General features: G+C 48.2%; 13 protein-coding genes and 1 non-coding gene across 14 annotated transcripts; 7 read left to right on the top strand and 7 right to left on the bottom strand.

Moving 5' to 3' along the window:
• Window positions 1-1,018: 1,018 nt before the first annotated feature.
• SPPG_07873 (uncharacterized protein) lies at window positions 1,019-2,687 on the bottom strand. Its single transcript, XM_016756023.1, has 8 exons — window positions 2,395-2,687; window positions 2,214-2,328; window positions 2,052-2,152; window positions 1,932-1,986; window positions 1,724-1,867; window positions 1,509-1,656; window positions 1,286-1,455; window positions 1,019-1,217 (listed from the first exon to the last, which is right to left on the bottom strand). The coding sequence occupies exons 1-8, from the start codon at window positions 2,637-2,639 to the stop codon at window positions 1,209-1,211; spliced, it is 987 nt and encodes a 328-aa protein (XP_016604700.1). The 5' UTR covers window positions 2,640-2,687; the 3' UTR covers window positions 1,019-1,208.
• A 93-nt stretch (window positions 2,688-2,780) lies between these two features.
• SPPG_07872 (uncharacterized protein) lies at window positions 2,781-3,727 on the top strand. The gene is made up of 2 exons (XM_016756022.1): window positions 2,781-3,155; window positions 3,249-3,727. Exons 1-2 carry the CDS (start codon window positions 2,855-2,857, stop codon window positions 3,632-3,634), a joined length of 687 nt encoding a protein of 228 aa, XP_016604699.1. The 5' UTR covers window positions 2,781-2,854; the 3' UTR covers window positions 3,635-3,727.
• A 494-nt stretch (window positions 3,728-4,221) lies between these two features.
• SPPG_07871 (ubiquitin-binding ESCRT-I subunit protein STP22) lies at window positions 4,222-6,713 on the top strand. Its single transcript, XM_016756021.1, has 7 exons — window positions 4,222-4,405; window positions 4,484-4,568; window positions 4,624-4,862; window positions 4,940-5,575; window positions 5,652-5,785; window positions 5,842-5,944; window positions 6,024-6,713. Exons 1-7 carry the CDS (start codon window positions 4,364-4,366, stop codon window positions 6,111-6,113), a joined length of 1,329 nt encoding a protein of 442 aa, XP_016604698.1. The 5' UTR covers window positions 4,222-4,363; the 3' UTR covers window positions 6,114-6,713.
• SPPG_07870 (4-hydroxybenzoate polyprenyl transferase) lies at window positions 6,041-7,677 on the bottom strand. Its single transcript, XM_016756020.1, has 4 exons — window positions 7,118-7,677; window positions 6,935-7,056; window positions 6,650-6,869; window positions 6,041-6,593 (listed from the first exon to the last, which is right to left on the bottom strand). Exons 1-4 carry the CDS (start codon window positions 7,667-7,669, stop codon window positions 6,237-6,239), a joined length of 1,251 nt encoding a protein of 416 aa, XP_016604697.1. The 5' UTR covers window positions 7,670-7,677; the 3' UTR covers window positions 6,041-6,236.
• Window positions 7,678-7,779: 102 nt separating this feature from the next.
• SPPG_07869 (50S ribosomal protein L3) lies at window positions 7,780-9,327 on the top strand. Its single transcript, XM_016756019.1, has 6 exons — window positions 7,780-8,140; window positions 8,203-8,398; window positions 8,460-8,520; window positions 8,582-8,693; window positions 8,760-8,837; window positions 8,897-9,327. Exons 1-6 carry the CDS (start codon window positions 7,802-7,804, stop codon window positions 9,149-9,151), a joined length of 1,041 nt encoding a protein of 346 aa, XP_016604696.1. The 5' UTR covers window positions 7,780-7,801; the 3' UTR covers window positions 9,152-9,327.
• SPPG_07868 (uncharacterized protein) lies at window positions 9,156-10,506 on the bottom strand. The gene is made up of 4 exons (XM_016756018.1): window positions 10,410-10,506; window positions 10,151-10,343; window positions 9,935-10,087; window positions 9,156-9,876 (listed from the first exon to the last, which is right to left on the bottom strand). The coding sequence occupies exons 1-4, from the start codon at window positions 10,465-10,467 to the stop codon at window positions 9,747-9,749; spliced, it is 534 nt and encodes a 177-aa protein (XP_016604695.1). The 5' UTR covers window positions 10,468-10,506; the 3' UTR covers window positions 9,156-9,746.
• A 120-nt stretch (window positions 10,507-10,626) lies between these two features.
• On the top strand, window positions 10,627-13,109 carry SPPG_07867 (uncharacterized protein). Its single transcript, XM_016756017.1, has 7 exons — window positions 10,627-10,827; window positions 10,896-10,976; window positions 11,033-11,074; window positions 11,138-11,245; window positions 11,310-11,456; window positions 11,524-12,733; window positions 12,800-13,109. Exons 1-7 carry the CDS (start codon window positions 10,682-10,684, stop codon window positions 12,845-12,847), a joined length of 1,782 nt encoding a protein of 593 aa, XP_016604694.1. The 5' UTR covers window positions 10,627-10,681; the 3' UTR covers window positions 12,848-13,109.
• Window positions 12,955-14,546, bottom strand: SPPG_07866 (uncharacterized protein). The gene is made up of 3 exons (XM_016756016.1): window positions 14,458-14,546; window positions 13,930-14,399; window positions 12,955-13,860 (listed from the first exon to the last, which is right to left on the bottom strand). Exons 2-3 carry the CDS (start codon window positions 14,288-14,290, stop codon window positions 13,097-13,099), a joined length of 1,125 nt encoding a protein of 374 aa, XP_016604693.1. The 5' UTR covers window positions 14,291-14,399; window positions 14,458-14,546; the 3' UTR covers window positions 12,955-13,096.
• A 138-nt stretch (window positions 14,547-14,684) lies between these two features.
• SPPG_07865 (uncharacterized protein) lies at window positions 14,685-17,299 on the top strand. The gene is made up of 6 exons (XM_016756015.1): window positions 14,685-15,037; window positions 15,106-15,282; window positions 15,342-15,439; window positions 15,502-15,965; window positions 16,033-16,397; window positions 16,642-17,299. Exons 1-6 carry the CDS (start codon window positions 14,878-14,880, stop codon window positions 17,193-17,195), a joined length of 1,818 nt encoding a protein of 605 aa, XP_016604692.1. The 5' UTR covers window positions 14,685-14,877; the 3' UTR covers window positions 17,196-17,299.
• Window positions 17,229-18,333, bottom strand: SPPG_07864 (uncharacterized protein). Its single transcript, XM_016756014.1, has 5 exons — window positions 18,190-18,333; window positions 18,059-18,088; window positions 17,968-17,996; window positions 17,758-17,907; window positions 17,229-17,667 (listed from the first exon to the last, which is right to left on the bottom strand). The coding sequence occupies exons 1-5, from the start codon at window positions 18,271-18,273 to the stop codon at window positions 17,487-17,489; spliced, it is 474 nt and encodes a 157-aa protein (XP_016604691.1). The 5' UTR covers window positions 18,274-18,333; the 3' UTR covers window positions 17,229-17,486.
• Window positions 18,334-18,431: 98 nt separating this feature from the next.
• On the top strand, window positions 18,432-18,504 carry SPPG_10185. The gene has a single exon. It is a non-coding gene; the product is annotated as a tRNA-Arg (tRNA).
• A 128-nt stretch (window positions 18,505-18,632) lies between these two features.
• SPPG_07863 (uncharacterized protein) lies at window positions 18,633-20,823 on the bottom strand. Its single transcript, XM_016756013.1, has 2 exons — window positions 19,617-20,823; window positions 18,633-19,554 (listed from the first exon to the last, which is right to left on the bottom strand). The coding sequence occupies exons 1-2, from the start codon at window positions 20,601-20,603 to the stop codon at window positions 18,787-18,789; spliced, it is 1,755 nt and encodes a 584-aa protein (XP_016604690.1). The 5' UTR covers window positions 20,604-20,823; the 3' UTR covers window positions 18,633-18,786.
• An 819-nt stretch (window positions 20,824-21,642) lies between these two features.
• Window positions 21,643-23,999, top strand: SPPG_07862 (uncharacterized protein). The gene is made up of 4 exons (XM_016756012.1): window positions 21,643-22,104; window positions 22,160-22,337; window positions 22,411-22,695; window positions 22,757-23,999. Exons 1-4 carry the CDS (start codon window positions 21,746-21,748, stop codon window positions 23,804-23,806), a joined length of 1,872 nt encoding a protein of 623 aa, XP_016604689.1. The 5' UTR covers window positions 21,643-21,745; the 3' UTR covers window positions 23,807-23,999.
• On the bottom strand, window positions 23,972-27,080 carry SPPG_07861 (uncharacterized protein). The gene is made up of 14 exons (XM_016756011.1): window positions 26,769-27,080; window positions 26,320-26,688; window positions 26,145-26,255; window positions 25,994-26,083; window positions 25,857-25,933; window positions 25,677-25,797; window positions 25,538-25,615; window positions 25,357-25,460; window positions 25,217-25,299; window positions 25,044-25,150; window positions 24,917-24,980; window positions 24,607-24,853; window positions 24,413-24,551; window positions 23,972-24,336 (listed from the first exon to the last, which is right to left on the bottom strand). Exons 1-14 carry the CDS (start codon window positions 26,971-26,973, stop codon window positions 24,071-24,073), a joined length of 2,061 nt encoding a protein of 686 aa, XP_016604688.1. The 5' UTR covers window positions 26,974-27,080; the 3' UTR covers window positions 23,972-24,070.
• Between the last annotated feature and the right edge of the window lie 35 nt (window positions 27,081-27,115).

Here is a 27,115-nt window from a genome sequence, read left to right as displayed (position 1 = left end):
GAGATCGAGTTCTGCAAACGTGCCAACTGCTGCTCGTAGTAGGACGGAAGCGGAGCATCGGGAGTAGCGGGGGCAACCTGGGGAGCGTTCGGCGATCCAGCTGGATTCATATTTACCAAAGACTCGAAGTGGTTTACCAACGGCTCTTCTTGGTTAGGACTGGACAATATTTTAGGAAGTTGCAAAGGAGTTGTTGATGTCGGATCACTATTCGCAACATTCGCGGACGGAGCCGACATGGAGGACAACGGAGGGAGCTTATCGTACCAGTTCTGGGCGGTCGTGGCTCAAACACACGGACAGAAAGGTATAAGCACGAATAATGCAAAAACAAGGAATATGAGCAAGTTAAAACAAATATAAGGAAAAGAATCCTCTCAGAAAGATGGACGGATGTCCGATCAGAGCTCGGACGGGATACGGAAATCAAAAGAAGCTTTTGCGGAGAACACGTCCGCGCAACTGCAAAGGAGGGAAGGTCCAGAGTCACAATGAGAATTCCAAGGGCACTGTAGTCAAAGTAGCTGAAAGCGATGGACTGGAGAACAAGAAAAACGAGGGATAGTAGACTGTGCTTCGTACAAGGATGCGCTCTTGCGAATCGACCACCAGCCTGGGTGAGATGGCTGCAAGAAGAAACTGCCTGCCCGCAAGCGCGACGCAATGCATTTTTGGGCAAAAATGAAACGAGATTTGGTAAGCTGGGGCGGATTCTTTTTTTCGACAGTTGCAACGACGGATTTTTCTGAAGATGTCTTGGCCTCCTCCTGGATTGCTTCATGCCCCAAGAGCGATTGGTGCCAGATTCAAGCTCCTTTGGTACATTTGTGGTATTTGGATCAGCCTTGCATAGCCCAGATCCGACAAAAATTGCAGTGGATCTCAGAAGGTCCAGTTTACAAGCTGTCCCTACACACCCGGGTCGTTTTCCAATCAGTCAACCTGTGGTGAAGGGGAGGTACATAGTTGGAACTTGAGCCTGAGGGTAAGGTATCAAAGTAAAAAGGTGTTTGAGGGCGTGTTACCGGGTGACCCTACAGATACCAGCGACGGGAATGTGGGGTGTCTACAATCGACAAATTCTAATAGATGAGTGGATAGGAATATGACGGCGCAACAGTCTGCCATGTATCAAGGGCCTCCATATTGTAGTTATTCATTCCCAGATTTACATACACGAGGCTCGCATTCACCCCAGAAGTAACAACTTAAAAGAGCTATGAATGAAGTGTCGAGGTTAGCAGAGTTGTAACGTTATGAGATCTCATCGAGTCCTTTGACGTACCAATTTAAAGGGATATGACCCATTTTTGAGTCTGAAGAACCGCAGCAAAAATGAGTACAGCACTATAAATCCAAATACAAATCCTAAAACCGCGGTGCGTTGCATGGCTGGATCCGAGATACCAGGGGTCTTCTTCACCAGAGCCACAAACATTACAGCAGCTGCCGCATCTGTTGCCAAGTATTAATGTCGTCAAGAAGGATTGAACGGATACGACACTTACACAATAGGCCAACAATCTGACTTTCCAAAATAAATTGATTCTGGAAGCCGGGGGCAACGATTTCCGGGCGATTGTTACGTACTCCGGTGTACGGGGGACCACGAATGGAATTCCACATATGTCCGGAGCACATAAGTATTGTCCATCCCTACACCAATGACAAATTAGAACCTATTTTGTCTGAAGAATGAGTAAAGCTCAAAGCGCGTACATACAATAACTGCGGTGGACCAGATTTTGCGATTTTGGACTAGTACTAGTAAGTGGCCAGCTACAAGCTTGAGCAGAGCGAGCAGTCCCAAGATTGATATGGCAACTGTAGCATAATATGCAAAATTGATCGGCCTTCGCAATGGGAACTGATGAACGTAGCATGGAGTAAGAAATAATTCCTTTATATAAGTTAAGTAGACTAGTTTTTACCTTTACGTGGGCCGCCTTTTCTACATGTTCGACGAGGGCTTCTGCAGACAGGCCCCTGTACAACAAAAGGTAACCGACCGGTGAGTTCAAGATCGGTGCTTTAAAGGGACAAGCACGCACCGTCTGTTGAGGTCGTACAGCTCGTACTGGTCTGAACCCGTTGCGTCGGGTCCTTCGGTTGGCGGAAAGTGAAGGACCATTGGTACGTTTGTGACATGGAGCTATCAGCAGCAGATCTCAGCATTCACAACACAGGAGGTACGTGGGACCCTGGTAGTTTACCTTTTGAAAGACCTCGCGTCCATCACTAAAGTCCACTGTCCCAAAGTACAATTTACCTGGGACAGCAACGCGTCCCCATGAGGAAGCGACCAGCTTGAACTCACTATCGAACTGTCTACAACCAACGTCCGCCACAGTTGGCACTCCAAGAGTCGATGATTGCTACAAAAACTTCAATTACCTGCAAGGCGCACATCCCATTTCTGGTGCAAGTGCAGTTAATGTAACAAAGAAAGAGTAGTTTCGCGGTGCCTCCGTGAACAGGTCGAAATCTTCCGCATTAAGTTTGAGTCCATTTCTACTACTCTTCTCCTCAAGTCTCTTGACCTTGTACGCAGAAGAGTACGCGTTGCAGCCTCCAGCCAACAATGCCACGGCAAAAAGGAAACCGGCAAGGTACGCAAGACGGCCGGGAGGACGCATCATGATGCAAAAAGATGGCCCAAACAAGAGGATGGCCAGCGGGGCGACCGCCCACAAACTTCACCTTGGGAATGGCACAGTCATATAAAATAAGATTTACTGTGCCGCTGATAATGTAACTGTGCCTCAGGTCAAATGTCACACTGCTGTGGAGAGTCTTTCTGGTCGTTCTTGAAGTTTTCCTACCCCCAAAGGAAAGCACACATCCGCAAGGAACGATGACGGCGAGTTACGCCCCACGACGGAGTGACGAGAGAACACCGCTTCTCGTATCCCATACGCCCTATCACTCTACAAATCCGCATTCGTCTACCCTGTACTCGACATTGTCCTCTTCCTGCCCGACGAGTCCCCTCCCAAGCCGCGACGACGATAACACACCACTCATATATTCTATACCACCTCGCTTGTCTACATCCGAGTTACAAGGTTACTACGACGATGATCCACCACCATACTATGAAGCCGAGGAGCGACAGGACTTGTTACCTACATACGGCGAAGTTGTGCCACCTGCAGGTATGACAGCCTTTTTGCGACACACAGTTTGAGACGGGGACGGTCGCAAGGACATGGCTTCAGAGTGCTGGTACTGATACATTTCCTTTCTAGCAAACTTTTCAGAATTTGAGGAGGACGATTGGATGGAACGTTGGGGAGGCTACTTCTTTTCTGCCTTTTTTGTGTTGATGTTTGCTGGTGCAACCTTAGTAGCGTTGCTTCCACTGGGGTTCTCTAGTCCAGATTCGCCATCGCTACCAAGCGACCTTCCCTTCCATGCCACTGCACCACTATCGAACAATCCAGACGTCTCTGCTATCATCGCTCAAGTCCCCAGACTTTCCGAATCATCATCATCCTCGGTACACCCATTGGCCTCAGTGCAATCAGTTACCGAAACTGATTCCGGATCAGCTGAATTGGATCTGAGAGAGGCCGATCCATCTGTGAGACTACTGCGAAGACGAAAAGAGCGGATACGACAGCGGACTGAATAGATTTGACCCGAGTATTTAGCACTCATACTCGTTGTATATATCAATCTTTTTTTTTCTTTTTAAATTGAAACCACATTGACTTTGACAATACCATGATTGCGGCAGGCTTACAAGTTCGATTATTGCCTGACTTTGAGACTGCTACCGTTTCTTAAAAGCATAGGAGAAGCCTCTCGCACACCCACATTTGGCGATGAAAGCCAATGAAGGATGCGCGCTGAGAGACTCGTGAAGCAAAGTGTAACAGTCTTGTGTTGGACACTACTTTTACAATCACAAGCGCCCTCAACTGCAGCATTTTTGGTCATCATTTGGAATCTTTCAACACTGCCGATGATCGGAATAGGCGGCCAATGTTCTACAGAAATAACAATGAAGGAATAGAATTGAACGGCCAAGGATCTTGGCATCAAATGAGAGAGATACAGTGGTCTGATGCATATTCCTTTGTACGCTGCATATCATACTTTTTGCTTGGCATTCCTTTTGTTTATTTTGTTTATTTTGCCAATGTTCGTTTGGTTCAAATCACGTGAAATCGTCACCTAAGCCTCAATCAGCCTGCGATTGCGTCGGATACCCGCAAGCAGCTCACCACCACGATCACCGCGACATATCCTACACGCAGAATTAGCAACAGTTGCCTTTGGAACCAAACCCGCATTTCGCCCGTGAAGGATCTAGATTGAGGAGCAGTGAACTGGAATCGAAAGTGCCCTTCAGCTGCCAATGGAAGCGACGCGCGATTGGTTGCGCGGGGTGCTAGGACCGGTAAATTGTTACAAATTGACTTGGTCAGCTTCCCACTACCGAGCACTCATATTCCGCTTCACTTACTCTTTTTTCCAGTATCACCATCGTGACCGTGTTTTTCGAGATGCGGACACTGTTCTCGTCAACTTTAACGGTTTGGCCCCAAAGACCGACACATACAGTAGGTGTCAGGCCAATACTTCTTTTGTTTGTCCTGCTCATCATAGTCCCTACAGCTCACGAGGATGGCAGAACGGTTGTCCTCCTCTGCTTACACGGCACCATTCCTATTAAATTCCGCGGTGTTACCTATAATATACCCATCGCAGCGTGGGTGCCGTACACGTACCCAGCTCAACCTCCAATATGCTTTGTAACTCCAACATCTAGTATGCTTGTACGGGCGAGCAAGCATGTTGATTTGAGTGGAAAGATTTATCATCCCTATTTGGCTTATTGGCATATGAACAGTGAGGTAGGGTACTGGCTGGGGCATCATGTCGAAGGAGGGTGGCTTCTATTGAGCGGTTTACTAAAATCGGATTTGTACAGGAGTCAAATATACTGCAGTTCATGCGTACCCTTCAAGAGATATTTGCTCTGGAACCTCCCGTTTACACCAAGCCCAACAATCCGAATCCTCCAAGCGCGACACCTTCGACCTACCCACCTCCTGGATACGCGAATACTACCCAACCCGTCGGCGGCTCTCCTCAGCCCTATCCAAACGTAAATCGTCAAAACTATGCACAAGCATCCGTCAACTACTACCCCCAGCAGACGCAACAACAATTGAATATGCCCGATCCCCGCCGACACTCTACGCCTCCACCCGGCGCTCAGCCTCCACCAGTACCACCACCTCCCTCTTATGTCCTAACTGGAAGAGCTGGCAGTCCACATCAACAACCTCTACCACACCGATCGCAGAGTACACCTCCACCGCCTATACCAGCTAAACCTCTTGCGGCCGCTCTAGACGGACAGGCATACCAGTCAGCACTAGACGAGCGTGCAGCCAAGTTGAATGCGTTGCGGGAGGCGGTGAAGGACAGACTCCGACATCGCCAACGCGAACTGAATGCCGCAATACCAGCAGACATTGAAAGGCTTTTACTTGTGAATAGGCGACTGACTGAAGGAGAGACCGCAATATCTGAGATGATACAAAAGTTGGGCCAGGAAGAGGTACGTGATTCTAATCAATGAGTTTTATCGACTTTCTAGATTGGATAGAAGCTCAATTTCTTGGCTCTTTCCACAGGCGAACGTAAAGAACAATATTGAGTTATTGCAACAGAAAAACAAAGAATTAAGCGAGTCCATTGACGCGCTGCGCCAGCAACCGGATGTAAATGTTGATGATGTGATTGGAGGTTCTACGGTTGTTTACAACCAGTAAGTTCATGTTTACAAAAATGGACTAGCTATATTTTTAATTCAATTTCTTTCAGATTGTATGAGCTTGTTGCTGAGGATCACGCCATAGATGATGCATTGTATTATCTTGGGAAAGCACTCGACGCGGAAAAGATAGAGTCCGCAGCTTTCTTGAAGGTACGATCTTGCCTCCTTGGGACAATATCAGTATGCTTCGTCAACGCTGACATGCGGTTGCTCGCTGATTCTTTCATAGAATGTACGAAGTCTAGCTAGGGAGCAATTTATGAAGCGTGCATTGATCAAAAAAATTCGACAACATGCCGGGCTGACGGATACTATCTAAATTATGTGTCTACATGGCCCCGTCTGCAATCTATTATCGGCAGCTTTATGTTGCATCTATCGACGACCTATATCCGGCGCCAAAATATCCCTCCCCACTCTTACGCCATGTCATCTACGCGTGTCAAACCTTATCGGCTCCTTTAGCCGGACTTGTTTCCCTATCTTCAAGCCATTTCCTAATAATGATATCCGTTATCACGCCCCCAAAAACGATAGTTCCTAAGGTGACATTTGACTTGAACTTTCCCCACGCATCCTTCGGGTCATCTACTTTTAGCGTTACCAATTGCCAAGCAAAATGGGCGGTTGCCCCGCCGACCGATATGGCATAGAAGGGCAACCCTTGTGAATTCATATAACCCGCCAAGGAGAGGAAACCGACTGTCGAAGCTGCGAATCCTGTCAGCCACGGTTTAGCGTATGCCCCAAACCTCAAGGCTGTTGATTTGACGCCGGCCTTAATGTCATCTGCCTTGTCCTGCGAGGTTGTTTATATCATGGCATTTTGTTAAATTAATAAATGTGGTGACTTACTTGTAGCGCGTATATACTATCGTAGACCAATGTCCAACTGATACCTGCAGCATATAATGGCAGGCACACAGCCCAGTTACAACTTCCAAGCATGGCAGACCATCCTAACATTGCTCCGTAGTTGAAAGTCATGCCTAAAACGGCTTGAGGCCAATAGGTAACCCGTTTCATAAGGGGGTATGTGGTTACCAAAATGAGAGATGCCGAGCCGAGGAAAATGCTAAGTGTCAACCAATCTGTTAGCTCATGAACCATACATAAATTCATGAATCCTCAGAGACTTACCTATACCAATTCAACTGCAGTAACACAGCCAATCCCAAGCTAAGCTGACCACCAAGGAAAACTAGCGCTTTGAAAGGTGTGATGACTCCGGCAGCGAGTGGTCTGGACCTTGTTCTCGAAACCTATGAGAGCAGAACACTCAACAAGCTGTCAATAATGTGACTCCCTGGGTAGTGTCCATACCCTTTTGTCAATATCCCTATCCCACATATCATTGATGGTGCAGCCAGCGCCACGCATGACGAGAGCGCCAGTTCCAAACACAGCGAGATACCACACCGTCGTGGTCGGTGATATTGCACCATGCGCTGCATATGCGGCCATGGCAATCGACCACGTGCATGGGAGGTAGAGAAGATATGTTCCAGCAGGTTTGTCCAAACGGATAAGGTGGAGATAAGGTTGTATGGATGACGGGCATTTTTCTATCCAAGATGGCGAAATGGTCTTTTGGACTTCTGTTGACAATGACGGTGAAGGCTGTATAGATGCAGGTGTGTTTTCCGTGGTGGTGACACTTGTTCGTCTAGTGGTGTGGTGGGAAAGCTCAGACTTTTGGTACTTTGCAATCGACGCTGACGGACGAGTCCAAGGGGTCGCAGATGCACGAATGGGCCGCTGCCTCGGCACAAGAATATCTGTTCGGCTGCAAATTCTTCGACATACTGGTGGCCTTTGCAATAGACGACATTCCACACGGTTCAACGTCAAACGTCCCAATGTCGAATGGACCATCTTTGTGGTCTCGAGAAGCGCCCACGACAAGGCGACCTTCGCGTTTCCTTGTTGCCTTGGAGACCGGACTTTTGGCCTTGATCTGGAGCACCACTTTCGCTGCTTTGTCCATTTGCAAACCCATCGGCGACAATGTCATCCTGTTTGCTTCGAGGCGCCGTTCTTCGGCGGTCTCTTCCGCAACGTGCAACACATGCTCTCCCATTCTCGTCACTTCATCGCTCTGTTCGCACATCCGCTGCCATCCGTGCTCAGGCCGCTTCGATTCCCGTCCCTTCCACCCCACGACCTGGGCTCCTGCATTTGCAACCAGCACCCCCCGCTACTTTCCCCATGTCTGACGGCACGGGTCCTACGCCTAATCCAAAATGGACGCCAAAGTCAAAACGAACGGGTGTAGTTGCCCTCAAGAGAGGAATGACGGCGATCTGGGATGAATGGGGAGTATTGACACCTGTAACAGTTTTGCAAGTAAGGGAAACCCTTCAAGGAGAAGACGGCACGATGATGGTCATTAACAGCATAGCACTTAGATTGTAGATTGTGAAGTCATCCGCACCCGTTGGCACGCCGGCTGCGGCTCATACGTAGTGGAACTTGGTGCTGTCAACCATCCTCGATTACATCGGATAAAGAAGCCCCAGCTCTTCCATTATCGTCGTTGGACAGTTGCACCAAAGCGAATGATGACAGGATTCAAGGTCACACCCGATGCTTGCTTACCAACTGGTGGGTATGAGGAGAACTCGTTCTGAAGGGCGGCTTTATGTTAATGTCGACGTTCGTTTAGGGACAAAAATCAAGGCCGCTCACTTTGTTCCAGGGCAGTATGTGGACTGCCAAGCGAAATCGTATGTAGTCCAGCTACCGCAGAGATTGTCTGGCTTTTTTCTCAATTTCATTCTTGGATAGGACGGCAAAGGGATTCCAAGGTGTTATGAAGCGATGGGGGTTCAAGGGTCAACCGGCCTCTCATGGTGTTTCACTGTCTCATCGCTCTCTCGGATCTACCGGTAACCGTCACGTATGTATCAGCACCGCGAATCGTTCATGGAGTTTCCAGGCACTTATATATAGCCGCCTTGTGTAGGACCCGGGCCGAGTGTGGAAAGGGAAGAAGATGGCGGGAAATATGGGTAATGACACCATTACAGTACAGAATTTGAGGGTGCGTAGATGGAGGTATTCACGCGTGATTGCATTGTGCTGACGGCTAATACGACGCAGGTGTTGAAGATTGATAATGAGAACAACCTATTATACGTGAAGGGTGCTGTACCGGGGACCGATGACCGATATGTCCGCATAAAGGATGCTGTGAAGAAGGGCTGGCATAACAAAGCATTTCCACCTGGAAGCGAAGTTCCGTTCCCTACGTTTCTTGGTGATTCGTCGACGCTACCACGAGAATTACTACCTCTACCACCGCAAAAAGATGAGCGGGATCCATTCTCAAGACAGCGAAGGGAAAAGGAAACTTAGGTTGTGGGATGGTGTGCATAGTGCAGAATTCTGTTATTTAATCATTGGGCACTAAAAAACATTTACATGCATTGAATGACGACATTATGTCAAGCATAGGCTCACTATGTCGATAATAGGCTCATTACCAACAGGCTCTCAGAATGTTAGCAGCGACATCATTGACTGCAACGGCATACGCATTTATGATCCTTCGATTCGCCGGAAGAATTACAAAAAGGCTCACCTGCTTCATGCTCGCAAAATCACGATTTTCCTGTTTTACCAATGTTAACCAACGTCAGTCTGATGTTAATGTGAAGATAATGCCAAGTCAGACCTTGGATAGCTTGGTCACATGTTTCTTAAACGAGGCAACGTCTTTCTGAATTTTGCTCAACAGTTCCGCTGTTTCTGCTGTCTGCCGGACCTCTGTGAAGTCGGCGCTGAAGATGTGAATCAATCGCCAAAGGGCGAATTCGAATGTCTCATGCCACTAACTCAGATCACTCAAGTGTTTATCAAAGGTGCGAAGGCGTTTTAGGATAGCTGTGGTGTTCTTATCAAACATATCCAATAAGGTTGCGACGGACATCTATGTGAGAAAGTTTAACCATTAGCCAGAAGCTAAGACCCGGTTGTGCACAACCTGATGTCGGTCAAATGCTGCTCTCAGCTTCTTCCGAGTGTTGATTTGCTCTTCCGTTACTTCGCTAATCTTTCGCTTGTGTGCATAAAGCCGAGTTCTTCATGAAACAGATTAGAGATGCCGTCAATTGGCCTTTAGGTCTCGTGTTTACTCACAATTGAGTATCCTGAAAATCAAGGAATCCCTGTAAAGTTTCTGCGACCTGTGACAGACGCTCCTCATATATATCGCTAACTTTCCTCATTTGCTCCGACCCCAACGTCTTCTGATAGCGTTCAAACGTCGAAGCCAGTTGCGACGCCCCATCACTGGGAGAGAATGCGAGTGTGAACAGGTTCGCAGCTAATCAAGAAACACTAAACGGCGCTCACTCGTCATGAGCAATCCGCTGGTCGTTGATAACCGGTTCGGCTTCACTTGCCAGCTCGCTCCCGGCGTTATCGTCGCCATCAAGTTCTAAAATATAGGAGGCTTGTTTCTTCACATGAGGAAGTTTTACCTTTCCAAATGGAAGGCGCAAGTTGGAGAATTTGGGGTTTCCTGTGCGTGTGAGAGGAATTGGACCTGGCAACGGAAACCGGAACTTTATAGTCACCGTAAACTAAGGACATTACAAAGAGTAAAACCTACTCGCGACAAGCCTTTGAGCGGCTGATTTGTGAGCTGACGGTGAGAAGCAAACGGACATTGGTTTAGCGGTATTCTCACAAGAATGACTGCGATTTCTAGTAAGATCGTCGTCGGTGCTGCTGGGAGGATGCAGCTGTGGCAAGCAATTCCATCTAACCGAATATGGTAAAATGAGATGACACGCTTGATGTTGGACTGCCCGCTGGCGTTGTGTTCTAAAATTCCTCATATTTTTTGAAAATCCCGACAAGGCGAAACAGAAACAGGACAGTATGCACCATTTGGGCGTCGACTTGCCGGTGTCCTCAGCCATTGGCACGGTCATCGCGGCGACGTTCATTGCCCTTACCTTATTTCGCCGCTCGCGACGCGCAAGTCAGCAACCCAAATCCGCGGATTCCGTCGAATCCAAGAGACTGTCCGTATATTATTTTCAATGCCCTTCGGTTTTTAGTAGTTGACTGATTGCGCGATCCTGAATATTAGGAACGATCATGGGGACCCGATAGCGGAAGAGCATCTCAAAGGACATAATTTCGACGATCAGAATGAAGCTCAAGTGGCCGTGTATGTCGCACGTGTAATAACTGTTATTCCCTGCGGAGTGATTGACGACTGTATAGGGCGGCGGAACCGGATATTATTCCGGCGATAGGCACGGCGGGGTTCGTATAGTGGTGAACGCGACCTAGGAGAGTTGACATCGAAGACTTACTTGGTCTGTAAAGGAACCACGAAATTCTCATGGAGCCTGTTGACGCCGATGTCGAGTGCTTGGAGACGGATGTATCAACCACGCTGGAACTGTCTGCAGACGAATCTCAGTCGAATGAAAGGTGCTCGAATCAATTTTTACTCTTCTCGCCAACTGTTCGCCGAATTCATATTTGAAATGCACAGCCCCGCAAAGAATGTGGATATGAATCCGGAAGCACTTACCTCATCTGAAAATATCCTCGATGATACGGAATCGCCAAGCCTTGACTCAAAAGCAGTAGTTGATTCTACAGCTGCCAACGATGGGTCAACGAAATCTCATGATCCCAAGTATGTATATAATACATGCCTTTCGCGCAAGCTCAACGAAGTATTGAATTGTCTCCAACGCCGTTAGATCATTTTCAGAACGCCTCGAAATTGACCGGGCGGCTCTCCAGGCCACTATTGACATTCAAAGCCTGGCCAAAGTCGCAAATCTGGACAATCTGACCAAGTTAGAACGCGAACGTGAGGAGCTTCGCGTAAATATGGCGACAATTAAGGAGGATATAGATACAGAGCGTTCCTCGCTACTACCAAAGTTTGAAGAACTTGAACAAGAACGTGAAAGACTTCGAGCACGATTGGGGGAGGGAAATTCCATCGTTCCCACTCCCGTCGTCGATTCGGAGAAATTGAGGGAACTGGAACGCCAGAGAATGGAGCTACAAACGAGTGCAGCCCATAACCCTCCAGCTATTCCAGTTTTCGACACGGCAAATCTGTCGAAACTTGAGGAGCTGGAACGAAAGCGAGGTGAGCTTCTGTCGAAAGCAGCCACTGAGGAACCGGTTGCCTCTGAGGTAGGGCTCGCAAACCTGTCAAAAATCGAAGAACTGGAGCGGCGTCGTGCGGAAATGAGAGTGTCAAGCGGTGGCCCTGTTCCGGTCTCCCCGATATTAGAGAGAGCGAACTTATCAAAGTTTGAAGAGCTGGAACGCAAGAGAACTGAAATGAGAAGCGGTCTTGTAAATACTCAGTTTGCCGCTACGCCAGGGGCAAATTTGGAGAAGCTCGAGAAATTAGAAAGAAGGCGGTCACAATTCGGTACCCAAGTTTCTGAAAACAGGCCGGTCTCTAGCATCATCCTCGACGTGTCCAAAATTGCAGAATTAGAAAAGCGCCGTGCTGAGAACGTCGTAGAGTCACCGTCGCCAATCGAAACCGAGGTGTTTCAGAAACTCCCACTGAACCGGAAAGCAAGTCTTACTGATCTCGAGCAAAGCCGTATTGAAGCGCGTCAACGAGCCGAAGCTGATCGTCTAGCAGCGCTACAGAAAGCGGAACAAGAGGCATTCGAAAAGGCTCAACGTAGCAGCATTGCCGATGAAGAGCGCCAGAAGGCGATCAAGTTGGCAGAAGAAGAGAGAGCACGAGAGCTTGCACAGGCGGAACAGGAGGCATTCGAAAAGGCAAAGGCTGCAGCTGAGCGTGTTCAAGCGCTCGAACAGGCGAGAAAGCAAGCTGAAGAGGAGAAGATAAAGGAGGAAGAACGTCTTCGAGAAGAAGCTTCGAAGAAGAGAGCGGAAGCAATGCGCAAGTTCGAAGAGGAACAGAAGCTCAAGGTGTGTCATGGTATTTTTCACTGTGTTTTGGCGCAAATCCTTCAATTGCTATTTTCCTTTTTAAAGAATATGTCAGCCGAAGAACGAGAGATTTACCTATCCACCAAGTTTTAGATGGTTTAAGCCTAACCTCCGACCTCCGACCTCATCAGCACAGGAATTGATTATCTGACTCAGTCCCCATATTTCTAGTTGTGTTTCTGGTTTTTTTTTTTTGATCACTCTGGCAAACTAATGCGATTGTATTTGTAGTAACGTGGTATTTAGTCATAGCGGTTAGTGTCAGCCTGTGTAATGGTCAAGTAGACATGATTTTATTGAATTTGTATACTATGTGCTATACTCGTACGATACTATTCGGTGTTACTGAGCAGCAACCCCAGCATCACGGATTGGAGCTGAACGAGGCTCTTTGATCTCTTCCGCCTCGACTTTCCCACTAGGAAGGTTCTCAAATGGATTTTCCTCCGTTGCAGGAGTCTCCGACAATACCAAGCTCTCGAAGGCATTGGTCTCCGGATTGTAGGCTAACAGATCACCACTTTTAAAATCAAAGTACCATCCATTGATACTGATTTCGCCGGTGGCCAATCTGTCCCGAATCCAAGGATATGTGACAAGATTTTCCAAGGAGCACAAGATGGACGCATGTTCACACGCTCGGGCCTGCACTTCGTGGTCCATATTAGCAAAGTTCTTTAGTGCCGTTTCCTTTGCTTGCTGAGCTATCTTCATCCATGACTCGATGAACTCGTAACCAGCTACATGACCCTTCAAGAGTGCGGAAATTCCTCCGCACTGGGTATGCCCCATCACGATGATATTTTCCACTTTGAGTCCTTTTACCGCAAATTCCATTGCAGCGGACGTTCCATGGAGGGTTTGATCGTCGTTCGGGGAATACGGAGGTATCAAGTTGGCGACGTTCCGAATGACGAACAGATCTCCGGGGTCACAATCTGTAATGATAGCCGGATCACAACGAGAATCGCAGCAACCAATGAGAAGTGTTTTGGGAGCTTGTCCATGTTGAAGATTCTCAAAGAGTGAGTTATTGTTGGCAAAGAAACGTTTGTGAAAGCGACGAAAGCCTGACAGAAATTTGGTCATCTTTGCATGATGGATGTCTATAAAGCGAAAAATTCTATAAGAATCCATGTACTGTTTGTTGATGGAGCTAAAATTACACCACCTACCTCCAGCCGGATTGGGCTTTGGCAAGGTCTTCAAAACGTCACCAGGACTGACCGCTCCTTTGGTGCTGTTCTGCCGAACCCTACTGCCCATTCTGCGAATGGTCGGAGTGCGCGTGGCTCCAGCCTCCCCACCACCTTCTTCCTGATCTCCACCTAGCAGTGCCTCTTTGCTCTGCTGCACTCTCAAACTTGCAAGCGTGTGACTATGGGCAGGAACAATCTCCTCATTTGCGCGACGGATGCGATCGACAATCGTTTCCGCACTGATGGGGCTAAATTCTCTAGGCGACTCGGGAGCTCCCGAGGTTGTCTCGAGAACACGAACGGGCACAGACGAACTTGTTTCGTTGATAGATGACATGGTCGGGTTTTCAACTAAGATCAGAAACTGAGAAGCAAGAGCGATGGTTTACGTGCTAAATGTAGGAGGGATCTAGAAGTTGTCGGGGATTTTACAATGCAAACTAAAACTTCATTACGTAGTCAAAACCGGCCCGTTGGATATGCTTGCTAGATCAGAGACAATACCCTCTTATTAAGACTGTCGAAAATGCATCGACTGGATATATTCATCAAAACAAAGGCATGTCGCATATTGCGGAAAAAAACAAAGCCTAGAAAACCCTTGAAAAAGGCCCCCAAGGTAAGTCTTTTGTTGAAGCTTGCGGAGTTAAGGTCTAAGCCACGCCCAAAATGGTTATATGACACAACACGTCACAGGAGGCTCGTCGTCGTTCGACGCAGCCCTTTTGCCCAGGAAAACAACCTGATTTTGCTTCCAATTTGGACAAGTTCCCCAACGCTGAAAGACACGAAACTCCGTCGTACTGAGGCAGAGCAAAGAGTACTCTCTCGTTCACCTGATTATTCGTGCCCAAGACGGCGCCAGCTGGCGTTCTCCCCCCTTTTCCAAGTCCTCGTCCACCGACGGTTGTCGAATTGCGCCAAATGGGTGACTCTGCCGCTACCATAGCTGTTCATCCCGAGGAGGAGCAGGACGAGGATTGGGAGGATGAGGTGGTGGTCTCCAAGATAAGACAAAAAGAAGAGCTGGGGTTAGGCGGTATGATTTTGTTGACAATATGTTTGACTGGAGTGCAGTTCACATGTGAGTTTGGGCGACTTGTTCTTAGTCTTCAATTGAAGTAAGCTCATCATTTGGTATTGCTGAAATAGGGACGGTAGAGTTGGCATATGGGACACCGTACCTTACTTCTCTCAATCTGCCAAAAGCTTTGACCGCCCTTGTTTGGTTGGCTGGACCTTTATCCGGTTTGTTGATTCAGCCTATTGTTGGAGTGTATAGTGATAAATGTACCCTCCGCTTGGGACGAAGAAGGCCTTTCATGTTAGGTTAGTGACTAGCGCATCAAATTGATCGTTCGTCGTCAGGTTTGCTTATGCTTTTGTAGGCGGCGGCTTGTTGGTACTCATGTCCATTGGAATGATTGCTTATTCTCGCGAGATTGCGCATTTAATTTGGGGGACCTCTCCTGATAAGATGAGCTCGGTTGGCATTTGAGTCTATTGCAGTAGAGCCAATGATACTTGCTAACGTGAGTATCCTTGCAGATACAGGCGGCAACGATTATTGTAGCAGTCACTGGCTTCTACTTCTTGGACTTTTCCATCAATGCTGTCCAGGCCAGTTGTCGCTCACTTATCGTAGACGTCGCGCCGATCTGGCAACAAGAGTCTGCCAACGCCTGGGGAGGTCGAATGATTGGCGTCGGGAATGTCATTGGATACTTTATGGGGTTTCTGGACCTTCCTGTGTACTTCCCATTCCTGGGAGACACCCAGATGAAAGTTCTATGCTGGTTGGCGGGACTGTGGTTCTCCACCTCGCTGGGTCTGACCTGCTGGTTCATCAAAGAGAAGCGATATGTACCCGATCCGGTACAGAAGGCACGAGCTTGGTATAGACCGCTATTAGACATATTCCAAGCTTTAAGGTCACTGCCTGCTCCATTACAGAGCATCTGCAATGTGCAATTTTTTGCGTGGCTGGGCGTTTTTCCTTTCCTGTTCTACAGGTAATCGTGGTTTAGCAAACGGATTACCGCCCATGAGGCTGAGCTGATATCGTTTTCTTTTCCTTAGCACCACGTGGGTAGGCGAGAAGGCCATCAAAAGTCACATTGGCGGTTTTGACGATGACGGCGACATGGAAGGCACGCGTGCTGGTTCCTTTGCTATGCTCTTGTTTGCGATTGTGTCTCTTGTGACCGGATTTCTGTTACCGTTGATTACGGTTCGAGGCGGTGGAGACGATGACACTCGGGACGAAGAAGAGGGCAATGCTTCACGATGTGGAACTTGCCGTAATTACTTGCTACGACTCCTCAGCTTGCCCGCTGTTTGGGCAATAAGCATATGGTTATTTGCGGGATTGATGTTCTCTACTGGATTCATCGACACCTTGAAACCAGCAACTGCCATCATTGCCGCAGTTGGTATATCATGGGGTGGGTATTGCCAGTTCCTTTTCTTGTTCTCATGGTAATGATGGCGACTGAGGGAAGCACAAAATCGAGACGTTGCTCGACTCACGTTGACGTGTCGTGCCGTGAAAGAGCGTGGATCGTCCATTGTTTTTCGTTTTTGCTTCTGAATCACCCTTGCTTACCTGGTGGTTCATCACCATTCGGCGCTCGTTTGTTCTTGCTCGAACGAACCACTACTGCGCTTTTCTTTTCTTTTTACTCATAGGTACGATGCAATGGGTACCCTTCACTCTTCTCGGAGAATGCATCAACTACTACGCGGAAAACGGCGACATTGTAACACCGACCCCGAGCGTTGCGCGAGAAAGGGTAGCCAGGTACGCCGGCGTACCTGAAGATGATGAAGGGTATGATGGTATACCCGAAGATGACGACATAGCGCGGATTGTACGTGATGACGCCACTATGTCTCAAAATGAAGGACTTCTTCCGGATAGCAACGCACCGTCGTGCAGCAGCCATCACTTGGACGCTGGCATGGTGTTGGGTATTCACAATATCTACATTGTCCTTCCCCAGTTCCTTTCAACCTTTCTCTGCAGCGTCGTTTTTGCCATCATTGGATACATAGCCAAACAACATGGGGGAGACGGAAGGAGACTAGGAGGGGATATTGAAGTAGACCCGTATGATTCTGTAGGGTGGGTCCTTAGAATTGGAGCGATATCTAGTATCGTGGCTGGCTTTATGGCTTTAAAAGTTCGGGAAACTCACGGCAAAAGGTCCTCGGAGGTCGTGATCGGAGGCAGTGAGCAATGAGTTACTTTTGTAAAATAATTCTTTGAGTGGATTGGTTTAATTAGATTGCCAAGTTGTATTTTGAGGTTATGTGCAACAAAATACGAATGGTCGGTAGATTACGATATTCGCTCTGCTGATCTACGGTTCCATTAGGACAAGGAGCAAATATGACAAGGGTAGGTCAAATGAGGCACGTCCGTGTTCTCGCTACCAATGTGCTTTCCATTTAACAGTCAGCTATAGATACATCCACCCAGTGTACAAATTCTATGAAGGCAGATGGCCCTACTTTCCCATCAGCATGTACTTCTACGTGGCGCCGCGAATGCAGAGCTGCGGGTTCACTTCGTTGGGCTTGAGGTGTGGCATGGACGGTTTCCAATGGTATTTTTTGTTGATGATTGGTGGAAGATTCTGGGGAGTATATGCGGCTTCCGAGGAGGCTGGAGTGCCTTTAACAGCGTGTGGGGTCGTTGTGTCAAGGGGAAGACTGAAGTGATGACGTGGAAGTTTAGTTGCCAACTACATTATGACAATAGTGCAACTGGATGGGCACATCTCGTAAGACAAAGCAGCGCACCTCTTGGCCTCTACACCACCAGGCAAAAGCCCTTGAAATTCCTCAGCCTTGTACACAACTGTCTGAGGGTATTGACGTCTCGTGTCGCGGGTGAAATAATAGTTTTTGGAAATCTTTTCCTCAGTAGCAGGATTGTATGTCGGTTGAGAGCTAATAAACGAATATTGTTAACGTGATTGAGCAAGGTGTAGGTAAACCTGCTAGAGTTACCCAGGGCTGGTAGTACGGTACTCGTCGGCCTGTAGGGAAGTCTTGTTAGAGTGATGACCTCAACATAAATCCCTCATGGTCCTGTACTGACCTTGCACATGATTGGGGGAAGATCGGGTCTCTGAAACCAACAAGGAATGCGAGTTTAGCCAGCAATCAACAGGACAGGTACGATGCCCTTCTACTACGAGAGACTGAGCCCCACGCAAGTAAACTACTCACCACTCGGATAATCCACTCCAAATCCCTGAAGGACTTGGGGATGCCCCCAAAGTGACGGGCCATAAACTTTTCGAGGAAACCCATGCCTGGTAAATGGTCGTCGTTCAGAACGATGGAGTGGCAGGCGAAACAAGGACGATGCCCGTTGCTTGTTGCTACCAACGATGCGCTTAGTATGGCGCAGAGAATACTAAGCGGCGCAGTAACTATGAGAATTTAATCCGCATCCTAGTTTTTCAACGGGGCCTATGGCCCAATGGATAAGGCGCCTGACTACGGATCAGGAGATTCCAGGTTCGAATCCTGGTAGGCTCGTTTGAAACATGTGCTGTCTTTTTTTGCGCTTCCTTCCATGGCGGTGTGCTTGTGGACACCCCCATTTCATCACTCTCCGTACCTCTGACAAAGATTAAATAGATACCGGCTTGAGAAAAAAAAGTGGTCTGTGCTTTCAAACTGGGAAGCAGATATTGTCAAACATCAAGAGATACCCATTAAATACCCGTCATTTACAGTCATTCGTCCTCTGCGCAGTGGCAGCAGGAAAGTTACCCAAATTTTATACAATCACCTCCACATCTCATCCACTGCACGTCTTCACACGTTTATTTCGCATTCGCCACAGCCAGCTAGAAAACTTAAGCGTTGGCCCTTGATAATCTCCACCCATCTCGGTTCCTTTTGCCGTACGGCATTCACCCCGACACGTTGTGGAACCATCTCAAACAAAGTCGCTTCGCTCACACTCCCGCCGGGGCCAATGTCGGTCATCACGTCCAACTCCATGTTGTTGTTGGCGCCTGTAACATGAACTTCCTCTAGCAAGCCCGCTGGTGGATAACATCCGCGAATCGTTGTCAGTAGACCGCGAAGGGTCAGCTGTGGACAATCCACCACGATGAGATGAGTCAAGGATGCTGCCCGAGGCGTTCGGGTGGAAGAATAAATCGCCCTTTTAAAGGGGTTGGTATTCTCATCGGCAGCAGACGGCTTCTCTTCCGCGGATTTCGCCAAAGCTTCCGCTGCTCTGTCCGTCACCCACTTACAGCCAGATAGATCCAGAAAACTCAAATGCGGCATACATGAGCATTTCGTCAAATGCTCCACCACCGCGTCCGTTACCAGGTGTGTTTTTTTGAGAGATAGATGCGTTAATCGGACGCAGTGCGTCAGCAGGTACTTGAGCGCGACCTCGCTAACGTAAATGCCGTTGATCAAAGAGAACTCCTTTAACAGGGGTCCGCAATTGTCTGCTAATGAGCGAATGCGCTCGTCATCCAGATATTCTGCACGATGAATGTGGAGGCTAGTTAACGTTTTGAAGCATTGTATGGGGAAACTGTGGAAGGTATAATTGGGTGATCCCTAGGCACACAACCGATGAGCCTGCGGGCCTGCAAAGAAGATAATACTCAAGCATGACTCACCTTTGGAGGAACTGGCGTTGAGAACTCGAGTGTATGTAAATCGGGGTTGTTCTTCAACGCTTTGGCCAAAACAGCGTTGAACCCTATTCGAGTAAACCGTCTACACCCACAAAACCGCAGTTCCAGGAGCTTGCCGCGAGATCGCCCCAGTCTCCGAACACGCCTTCCTGAGACTCGTCCAGTTTCAACCTCTTCAACCAAAGTCTTCCCCAGGAAATTCGCCATTCCAGAGTCACTTATACTACGACAATTGCTCACGTCGAGAACTCTCAAAAATGGCGCTAAATGCTCGCCGATGGCAGCCAGCCCGAGATTAGATACCAAGCCCAAGTTTCTCAACACTAGCTTCTGCAGCGTTTTCCATGGCCCGCAGAATTGGGCAACCATCTGAACTCCAATATCGCGGACTTGCCAACAGTTGGTCAGATCGAGCGTCCTCAGCGATGGAGCTACTGAACAAACAATTTGCGAAAGAGCGGCGTCATTCAGCGCATGACAATTTGCCAACGACAAATGATGAAGTTCAGGTCTTGCATCCGCAATCAATGCCAAATGCTTGTGGGTACAAAACACTGGTAAAAAGGCGTTTTCATTCAGATGTAAGGATCGCAGGTTTTCGATCCCCCATCTTGCAATCCATACGGTTTCACTGCCTCTATGTACCACATTTGTCTCGCCGATCCCATCATTACGTTGTCCCATCTTCTTTCGTCTATCGAGTCCAATGCGGTGACATGTCGCAACGAATTTGACAAAACTGTCGAGGTTCGGAAAGGTAGGATGGTTCCACAGCGTAGCAGCCGCAGAAAAGTACCACGCGTGACATACAAGGCAGCATGCATGAAGACTCTTACGGCTGACAAGCATCTCCTCATCGCTATGGCGAAAGGTGTTTGACGACGATCTTTGTAGGAGAGTAAATATTCGGTCGAGGATTTCGGGCGGCAAGTACGACCGCTTGCGTTTGAGAGAGCCTAGGGGTGGCATAGAAGTGTGTTCCCAGGCAGAGCAAATAAGTGGTTGACTTTTCTCGGGCCTTGCGGTGCCATGAGTTCCGCAGAGCAGGTACTGCCTTCAATAGCACATATCACAGACTACCCAAACTGAATCCCCAATTTCCTTTTGTTGACTTGGCAGCGTTACTGTCGTCTGTGTCGGCGTAACAGGCCTGTCCAATGCGCAGATGCGTGTACGTTCGCAGAGTTGGATGGTACGTTACCCTTGCATGCAGGCCAGTGATGATTCCCAGGTTGGAACCAATTGTCGAACCAAAAATGACCAAGTTCATGCCAACAGCGTGGAATGCTTCCCCGAAAAACAATAGCAATGGAGTGCATCTTTCGACAGTGAAAAGTAGACGTTCAAGTGCTTGTTGACAATGATCCACTGGCAATATCTGTCAGAGATCAGCCGACTAACTGACTTGAGTGAATGAGATGTGCCTTTAAAATATCCAGAAGCGCAGTACAACGGTCGCAAAAACGCTATCAAATCTCGCACATTTGATTCTACGGGTAGCACTCGTACATTTCTATAAATTCTACGGGCCGATTCAACAAAAACGTTTGCCCATCTCTTCCAGTCTATATATCCCTCTGTGTGCTCGATTTCATCTAACAATCTGTCTCGCACAGATCCGTACAACTTTTTCATCTAGACCCTCAAAATGCGTGCATGTGCAAGGAGGTACTTTAAGACCTTGCAGAATTCAGATGGCTGTTCTCAACCTCCATTTCATTTCCTCCATTTGAGGCCATTCCGAAACGAGACAGCACGGTTAGGCATCAAAATCCACTCCCTTCCAAAGCGACAACAATCGCCAGTTGCACAGCTTGTAACGACAGCAGAGAATAATCCATCATTGCCATGAATGCATCAATGTTTATAACTTTTGCGATCAATGCATTAATGTTTATCCATAAAAACCAAGGACATGCCCTTTGTTTATATTCATGCAATTTGGGAAATTAATCGGTCACGTGTGCTGATTCATTACTTTGATGCCAAATTGTGATCTATAATTGGCAGGCGCTCCAGAAACGCTGTCGACTTTTTACCTTGAGCAAACGGTGCTCTTTTTCACACTGCCAGTGCCGCATCATTCGTCCGCTCTGCTGGCATCGTGCAACATGGAGCCATCAGGTCCATATCCACTCCCGCCCGAAACTCCACCCGCTGCAATGTCTAGTTGGACGATGGACATTCAAGGGGATGGAGACGATGAGTCCTCCTCGAGTCTCATGGAAATATCGCACTTTGACTCGGATAATAACCCAAGTGCATATGAGTCTGGTGACGATTTGGAAGGGCAACCCAGCAGAAAACGAAGAAAAAGACGAGCGTTACGACTTCCACCAGAAATTCTCACACATGTTCTTCGCTTTGCGTACACCAACTCGAGAAGACAATTTCTGAATAACGCATTAGTAAACAAGGAATGGGCCGCATGCGCTCTACCAGTACTATGGGAGCGAATAGCACCAAGAAGGTACGTAGCTGGAAGTGCGTCGTGTTCAAGCCCAAGTGCTCAGATTCGCCCATAGCAATTTTCCCCTCGGGCTCATTGTTCGTTCATTGGATCGCCTTTGGCGAACATTGTCCATGCCAAACACGAGCCACGATTATGCATCGTTTCCTCGTGCCGTGGCCATACAGCTACACTTGAAAAACAATGAATTCGTATCACGGAGGGTTGTGGAGGAGTTCTCGCGCATCGTAGAGGTAACAGCTGCGGCGATGCGTTTAGATGGTCAAAACTTTCACAAGTTTCTCACGAGTCTGATCTACCTCACAGCTCGTTCCGGGGATCATAAAATGCTTTCCAAAAGTTAAGGATCTTGGGTTGACACTACGAGTGGAGGAAGCGACTATTCCATTGCAAGCAACCGCCACAGCATTTCTCGAACGGCTGATCCGTGTAACGCCACCATCCACATCACTATGGCTGAAGTTGGCAGGCGTTGCAGTCTTGGACTCGCAATGCGCAGCGCTCGCCGAACGGTTTGGGAATGTTATCACAGATTTTCATCTGACAAAGTGCATGGGGTGTACTGCTTCGGGATTGAGATATTTCTTAAAGGTACGTATTTGCGTCGAGTAAATGTAATATATTAGCTTTCACTCATGTTATGTGTAAACAGCGTGCCCCTCGCCTGCAAAGTCTCGCTCTCTATATACCCTCCCTTCACGACCAATTACTTGGCACTATTGCAGAGCACAATAATCAACTGATGGATCTATGGCTTGACTTACCTATGGAAGAGGGGGCACAACCCAACGACGAGGAAAGCCTCCGTACGTTTTGCACTGATCTCCGTCTTTTGATGCAGCGAAGTAGTCGCCTCCGGAGACTGCGCTTGCGTGGAGTTCCCCTTGCGCCAGATCGCGCACATCAGATGCTGCAAACGGTTAGCGAAGAGGGTCGGGAGCTCCGATCTCTTAGTGTTCTAGTGTGGCCACCCGCCCCAATGGGCATGGACATCAACACTGTCACATTCGTCAACCTCAATAAGCTTATCATTTCCAGCAACAGCCGTCTTGCAAATGACTTTATCGTTGCCGTCGCACGAAGCTGTCCAAACCTTTCCTATTTGGACGCGGGTCGAACACGCATCGATGATATGTGTGTAACAGAACTTGCATCTCGATGCCCATACCTGGAATTCTTTGATATATCCCGCTGCGCAAGTCCCACAGTTCAATGTCTCACAAGTTTAGCTCGCTACGCCAAAAACCTCGCCGAATTCGACGTATCCTTTTGTCCCAAAGTCCTCCGCTCCGAAGACGTTGTCCCATTCCTTCACCTCTGTGTCGGTTGCACCCGGCTCAAACGCTTCAGCATCGACTACCCACCAGCAGGCGGCATAGTAGCCCCAGATCCCCCCGCAGATGTTGGTACTGCCTCAGAGACTGTCAGATTACTATATTCACGGTTTGGCACAATAAGTGGTGAAACTGCTGAACGAAAGCGAGTGCTCAATCTGTCTTTAATGCGAGATAATTGGATAGAGACTTGGCGTAGAGTCAGAGAGCGGGATATGGGGAGCACGGATGAGGAGGGATGGCTTTTGGGGGATGAGCTAAGGGACCAGGCGGTTGTTCGGTGGTGGCTAGAGGACGTGCGAAGGGTATTGGAGGGAGATGATACGATAAATGTTGGAGACCTTTTGGAATTTGTACCCCCCCACTGATGGCAGACTACATGTGGAATATACATGTTCCCGGGTACCCAATCTGCTGTTTATGATTGAACATTTGATAGTACATGTGAGGACAAGATTTCTGTAAATTCTGTAAATGCATTGAATACCTGCTTGTATCTGTCAAGGATAGATGGAGCATTCAGGTTACTTTTGCTGAAAAATTGTACATTGTGATCCTTGACCGACCCATTGCATTTGATATTCTCACTGGTAGCATCTAATATATTACATCTATTTTGCACAAACAATCACTCATCCACTCCCGCTACCACCGGGGAGTGGACTAGAAAAGTAATCCGTTATACTTCTTCCAGTGCTCCGTCGGGAGACAGATGCCCCACGACTGTTGTTCCCCCTTGTCTGACGTCGAACGCTGGTCCGTCCACGCGACTGTGGTGTCACACAGCCGACCGGTGGTCCATTATCGCCACGCGAGGTATGGTCAAGTTCTGGAGGATCGTTTTCGGTGTTTTCGTCACGTCGTGCGATCGAAGTTGATTTTCTGGGACGGGACACATCTGGCATAAAAGAGTGATTCAGCATGCTCGGGTTGAGCCAAGATTGATCACCCAATATCGCAACGGTCACACTTACGCAAACGTTTCTCAACCTTCAATTCGCCCTCCTCTGCATGTCCTCTCAAATCCCGATACGCAACCTCTTGTTCTTCCTCCCTGTAATCGTTGTCGATTTTCCACAGGCGCACACTTGCATCGTCCGAACAAGACGCAAGCTGGGGGGAAACGCATGAAGGCCAGCTCATCTGTAAACAACGGAAATTCTCATACCTCCTCCAGCTCATGCTTAGACCAAGAAACACCCGTCACCTCCCCTCTATGCGCTCGTAGGACCAAAGGTGGCTTCTCCGGCGCATCAAGTTCCCATATATACAATCCATAATCGGACGATCCACTGGCTAGGAATCGGTCATCGGGTGATACGGTAGTCTTGATGTAGAAGGAGTCGCATCGATAGGTAGAGGCAGAGAAGCTGTGAATGGGCGTGTTGAGATTGTTTGGATTGAACTCGTATATGCTGCGATCATGAGGTCAGATGCGCCGAGACATCCAAATGTTAATGTGTACAATGGAAACGAACTTGTTGTCTGTGCAGGCAGCATATAACCTGCTTCCTCGTGAGTCCAAGGTAAACGAAGAGAAACCTGCAAGCCCCAGTCGTTTGTTTTATGTCTGTGTTTTTGAACGAAATGGAGATGCTATCCTACCATGCAGACGTTTTTTCCCTTCAATCACGGATGACGTCGCATAAGGGGACGGAAACTCGCGCCGCGTGTGTGAGCCGTGATTTCGCAAGTCCCACACTTTGAGCAAACTTCGATTCGATGTTTCTATCAGCAAACAGGTACTCTCTGTATCAGGGCATACATACGATACGTACCCATCCGCGGCACCAGACGATATTAGCATATTATCCGTATTATTCCAAAATCGTACCGTAGTTACGCTTTGAGATTGATTGGCCTGACCCACAATTTGTTAAGTCTTGTCGTTTTCAAGCATGAGTGATTACGAACTCACCGGTAAAGAGTTAGCGCGGCGGGACTTCTTGTTCATCTGCCCGGCGCCGGAATTAACCAGCGCATGCGCATGTCTGATCGTGTCTGTTGGCCGATGGTACGTTTCTGTCGACAGTATCCATTTTAGATTACCGCCATTGCATGTGAGGGTCCGGAGACAAAAAAGTGACAATGACATTCACCTGTAGAGTCAGAAAATCCGCTACATCGAGTGTCCCAGGTCATGATTTTTCCGTCTCGTGCGGCGGTCGCAAATATACCTTCACCAGGCGTTACGTTATTAGGTCATACATATTTGATTGCGAAATGATAAATACTTACTGGGGCTCCGCGCATTGTGAGCAACTGATTTGATGCTACAATTGTGCCCTTGGAATACACAGACACATGCCTGCCTTTCAACATCCCACAAACGCGCTGTCTGATCGCCTGCTGCGGTAACCTACGGCGTTCAAATTAGTGCCCCCGCCATATTCCCATACTGCAAGCACATTCATGTACCAAGTATTGATCGTCGGATGTCCAGCAGAGATCGAATATGGCATTTTGGTGCGCCAACCATTGCGTTCGAGGATTTTCTGCAAATGAGATAACTATCAGCTACAATCAACTAATGACTCCTTTGCATGAAAGCCCACCTTTCTCCCACACTGCGTCGTGCCTAGTGTCGACAATACCAATTGTACCGTCTTCGTCCGCAATTGCTAAGTATTTGCCGCCATTTGCGACTGCATGTGGAGGTCCGTTTGAGTTGATGCTAACGCTCGGTGCGACCATGGTTCGGCTTACCATTGCAGAAACTACAGGTAAACGGAGGTATATATGTCTCGTCTTCAGAGACAATTCTGTAAATGTCATGCTCAGTGCTAACGAATTTTGAAACATATTTTCTCAACGAAGCTGCCACGAAACGCGTTGTCAGTAACAGTTTATAGGCAAAATGGTCTATACGCACGGGCCTTACGATATATAACACGGCCGGATTTTGATCCAAATAGTTCTCTGCCAGTTATGGCCGTATTGAAAGGAAGTCGCCTCTCAAACCTCGTACCAGAGAACCATGCAGCGGGCGAGAAGAGATTTTTGCGATCTCTGAGGATCGATTCCGGCAGAGCACATACCGGCGGCTCGATATTCAGAGGTTGATGACTTTTCCATACTTTGCCTGTTTGCAGATGATAAGCTTCAGGTTCGGCTTGTTCAGCAGCCCGACAACCGAAGGACTCTTCACGCGGTCGCTTCCTATTCGGTGTTGTAGCACGCAAAGGTGACGAGTCAAGACGCGTTGCTCGGAGAGGGGAGGATAGTGGAGACGTTGGAATATTGGAAAATCCTAATATTATGAAACCAAGACGAGGTGCGCCTTAAGATTGAAGCAAACCTTCGCCGTAGTGTCGATAACTTCGCACTTACCGTCTGAAAACGTATCGAAGCCCACCCCCAAAGATTTTCTAACATCAGCTGTGGGAGTGGAAGGACCAATTGGAGAAGATACTACGGCATGGGACTTTGGTTGAAGAGGACGGCGAGGCGTCGAAGGAAGGGTTGCCTTTGAGAGGTCATTTGGACTTTGGCGCGTACAGCTAACGTTGGTCGAGTCGGTAAATGGCGCTGGCATACTAAACAGATAACTACCCGTTCACAGCACGGAAACCCTTGGGGATGCTACAAATGGGCACGCCTGCTTTGGAGAAGCTGCTTGCAGATGGCAGGATCTTTGGGCGGTCCTGGTCTGGCGTGCCGGACAAAAGAGTCCGACT

The sequence above is a fragment of the Spizellomyces punctatus genome, assembly GCF_000182565.1.
Source record: "Spizellomyces punctatus DAOM BR117 chromosome Unknown supercont1.18, whole genome shotgun sequence".
NCBI classification, from domain to species: Eukaryota; Fungi; Chytridiomycota; class Chytridiomycetes; order Spizellomycetales; family Spizellomycetaceae; genus Spizellomyces; species Spizellomyces punctatus.
This window is presented reverse-complemented; position numbering and strand designations above follow the sequence as displayed.

Bases quoted from the DNA above. Each gene is read 5' to 3' on its own strand.
- SPPG_07873 (XM_016756023.1), bottom strand. From the start codon at position 2,639: ATGATGCGTCCTCCCGGCCGTCTTGCGTACCTTGCCGGTTTCCTTTTT. The intron at 2,329-2,394 runs GTAATTGAAGTT...CGTTGGTTGTAG, and splicing joins ATGGGATGTGCGCCTTGCAG to ACAGTTCGATAGTGAGTTCA. The intron at 1,657-1,723 runs GTATGTACGCGC...TCATTGGTGTAG, and splicing joins TCTGGTCCACCGCAGTTATT to GGATGGACAATACTTATGTG.
- SPPG_07872 (XM_016756022.1), top strand. From the start codon at position 2,855: ATGACGGCGAGTTACGCCCCACGACGGAGTGACGAGAGAACACCGCTT. The intron at 3,156-3,248 runs GTATGACAGCCT...TTTCCTTTCTAG, and splicing joins CGAAGTTGTGCCACCTGCAG to CAAACTTTTCAGAATTTGAG.
- SPPG_07871 (XM_016756021.1), top strand. From the start codon at position 4,364: ATGGAAGCGACGCGCGATTGGTTGCGCGGGGTGCTAGGACCG. The intron at 4,569-4,623 runs GTAGGTGTCAGG...TAGTCCCTACAG, and splicing joins CCCAAAGACCGACACATACA to CTCACGAGGATGGCAGAACG. The intron at 5,945-6,023 runs GTACGATCTTGC...ATTCTTTCATAG, and splicing joins AGTCCGCAGCTTTCTTGAAG to AATGTACGAAGTCTAGCTAG.
- SPPG_07870 (XM_016756020.1), bottom strand. From the start codon at position 7,669: ATGGTCCATTCGACATTGGGACGTTTGACGTTGAACCGTGTGGAATGT. The intron at 7,057-7,117 runs GTATGGACACTA...CTGCTCTCATAG, and splicing joins ATAGGGATATTGACAAAAGG to GTTTCGAGAACAAGGTCCAG. The intron at 6,870-6,934 runs GTAAGTCTCTGA...GTTGACACTTAG, and splicing joins CTGCAGTTGAATTGGTATAG to CATTTTCCTCGGCTCGGCAT.
- SPPG_07869 (XM_016756019.1), top strand. From the start codon at position 7,802: ATGTCATCCTGTTTGCTTCGAGGCGCCGTTCTTCGGCGGTCTCTTCCG. The intron at 8,399-8,459 runs GTGGGTATGAGG...ACGTTCGTTTAG, and splicing joins CGATGCTTGCTTACCAACTG to GGACAAAAATCAAGGCCGCT. The intron at 8,694-8,759 runs GTATGTATCAGC...CGCCTTGTGTAG, and splicing joins GATCTACCGGTAACCGTCAC to GACCCGGGCCGAGTGTGGAA.
- SPPG_07868 (XM_016756018.1), bottom strand. From the start codon at position 10,467: ATGTCCGTTTGCTTCTCACCGTCAGCTCACAAATCAGCCGCTCAAAGG. The intron at 10,344-10,409 runs GTAGGTTTTACT...TTCCGTTGCCAG, and splicing joins CGCTCAAAGGCTTGTCGCGA to GTCCAATTCCTCTCACACGC. The intron at 10,088-10,150 runs GTGAGCGCCGTT...ATTCTCTCCCAG, and splicing joins CAGCGGATTGCTCATGACGA to TGATGGGGCGTCGCAACTGG.
- SPPG_07867 (XM_016756017.1), top strand. From the start codon at position 10,682: ATGCACCATTTGGGCGTCGACTTGCCGGTGTCCTCAGCCATTGGCACG. The intron at 11,457-11,523 runs GTATGTATATAA...CAACGCCGTTAG, and splicing joins ACGAAATCTCATGATCCCAA to ATCATTTTCAGAACGCCTCG. The intron at 12,734-12,799 runs GTGTGTCATGGT...TCCTTTTTAAAG, and splicing joins AAGAGGAACAGAAGCTCAAG to AATATGTCAGCCGAAGAACG.
- SPPG_07866 (XM_016756016.1), bottom strand. From the start codon at position 14,290: ATGTCATCTATCAACGAAACAAGTTCGTCTGTGCCCGTTCGTGTTCTC. The intron at 13,861-13,929 runs GTAGGTGGTGTA...TTCGCTTTATAG, and splicing joins AAAGCCCAATCCGGCTGGAG to ACATCCATCATGCAAAGATG.
- SPPG_07865 (XM_016756015.1), top strand. From the start codon at position 14,878: ATGGGTGACTCTGCCGCTACCATAGCTGTTCATCCCGAGGAGGAGCAG. The intron at 15,440-15,501 runs GTTGGCATTTGA...GTATCCTTGCAG, and splicing joins CTCCTGATAAGATGAGCTCG to ATACAGGCGGCAACGATTAT. The intron at 15,966-16,032 runs GTAATCGTGGTT...TCTTTTCCTTAG, and splicing joins TTTCCTTTCCTGTTCTACAG to CACCACGTGGGTAGGCGAGA.
- SPPG_07864 (XM_016756014.1), bottom strand. From the start codon at position 18,273: ATGGGTTTCCTCGAAAAGTTTATGGCCCGTCACTTTGGGGGCATCCCC. The intron at 17,997-18,058 runs GTCAGTACAGGA...ACTTCCCTACAG, and splicing joins TTCCCCCAATCATGTGCAAG to GCCGACGAGTACCGTACTAC. The intron at 17,668-17,757 runs GTGCGCTGCTTT...TCATCACTTCAG, and splicing joins GGTGGTGTAGAGGCCAAGAG to TCTTCCCCTTGACACAACGA.
- SPPG_07863 (XM_016756013.1), bottom strand. From the start codon at position 20,603: ATGCCACCCCTAGGCTCTCTCAAACGCAAGCGGTCGTACTTGCCGCCC. The intron at 19,555-19,616 runs GTGAGTCATGCT...TTGTGTGCCTAG, and splicing joins CAACGCCAGTTCCTCCAAAG to GGATCACCCAATTATACCTT.
- SPPG_07862 (XM_016756012.1), top strand. From the start codon at position 21,746: ATGGAGCCATCAGGTCCATATCCACTCCCGCCCGAAACTCCACCCGCT. The intron at 22,105-22,159 runs GTACGTAGCTGG...ATTCGCCCATAG, and splicing joins GAGCGAATAGCACCAAGAAG to CAATTTTCCCCTCGGGCTCA. The intron at 22,696-22,756 runs GTACGTATTTGC...ATGTGTAAACAG, and splicing joins GATTGAGATATTTCTTAAAG to CGTGCCCCTCGCCTGCAAAG.
- SPPG_07861 (XM_016756011.1), bottom strand. From the start codon at position 26,973: ATGCCAGCGCCATTTACCGACTCGACCAACGTTAGCTGTACGCGCCAA. The intron at 24,981-25,043 runs GTAGGATAGCAT...TGGGGCTTGCAG, and splicing joins AGGGAAAAAACGTCTGCATG to GTTTCTCTTCGTTTACCTTG. The intron at 24,552-24,606 runs GTATGAGAATTT...GTTTCCCCCCAG, and splicing joins CTAAGCATGAGCTGGAGGAG to CTTGCGTCTTGTTCGGACGA.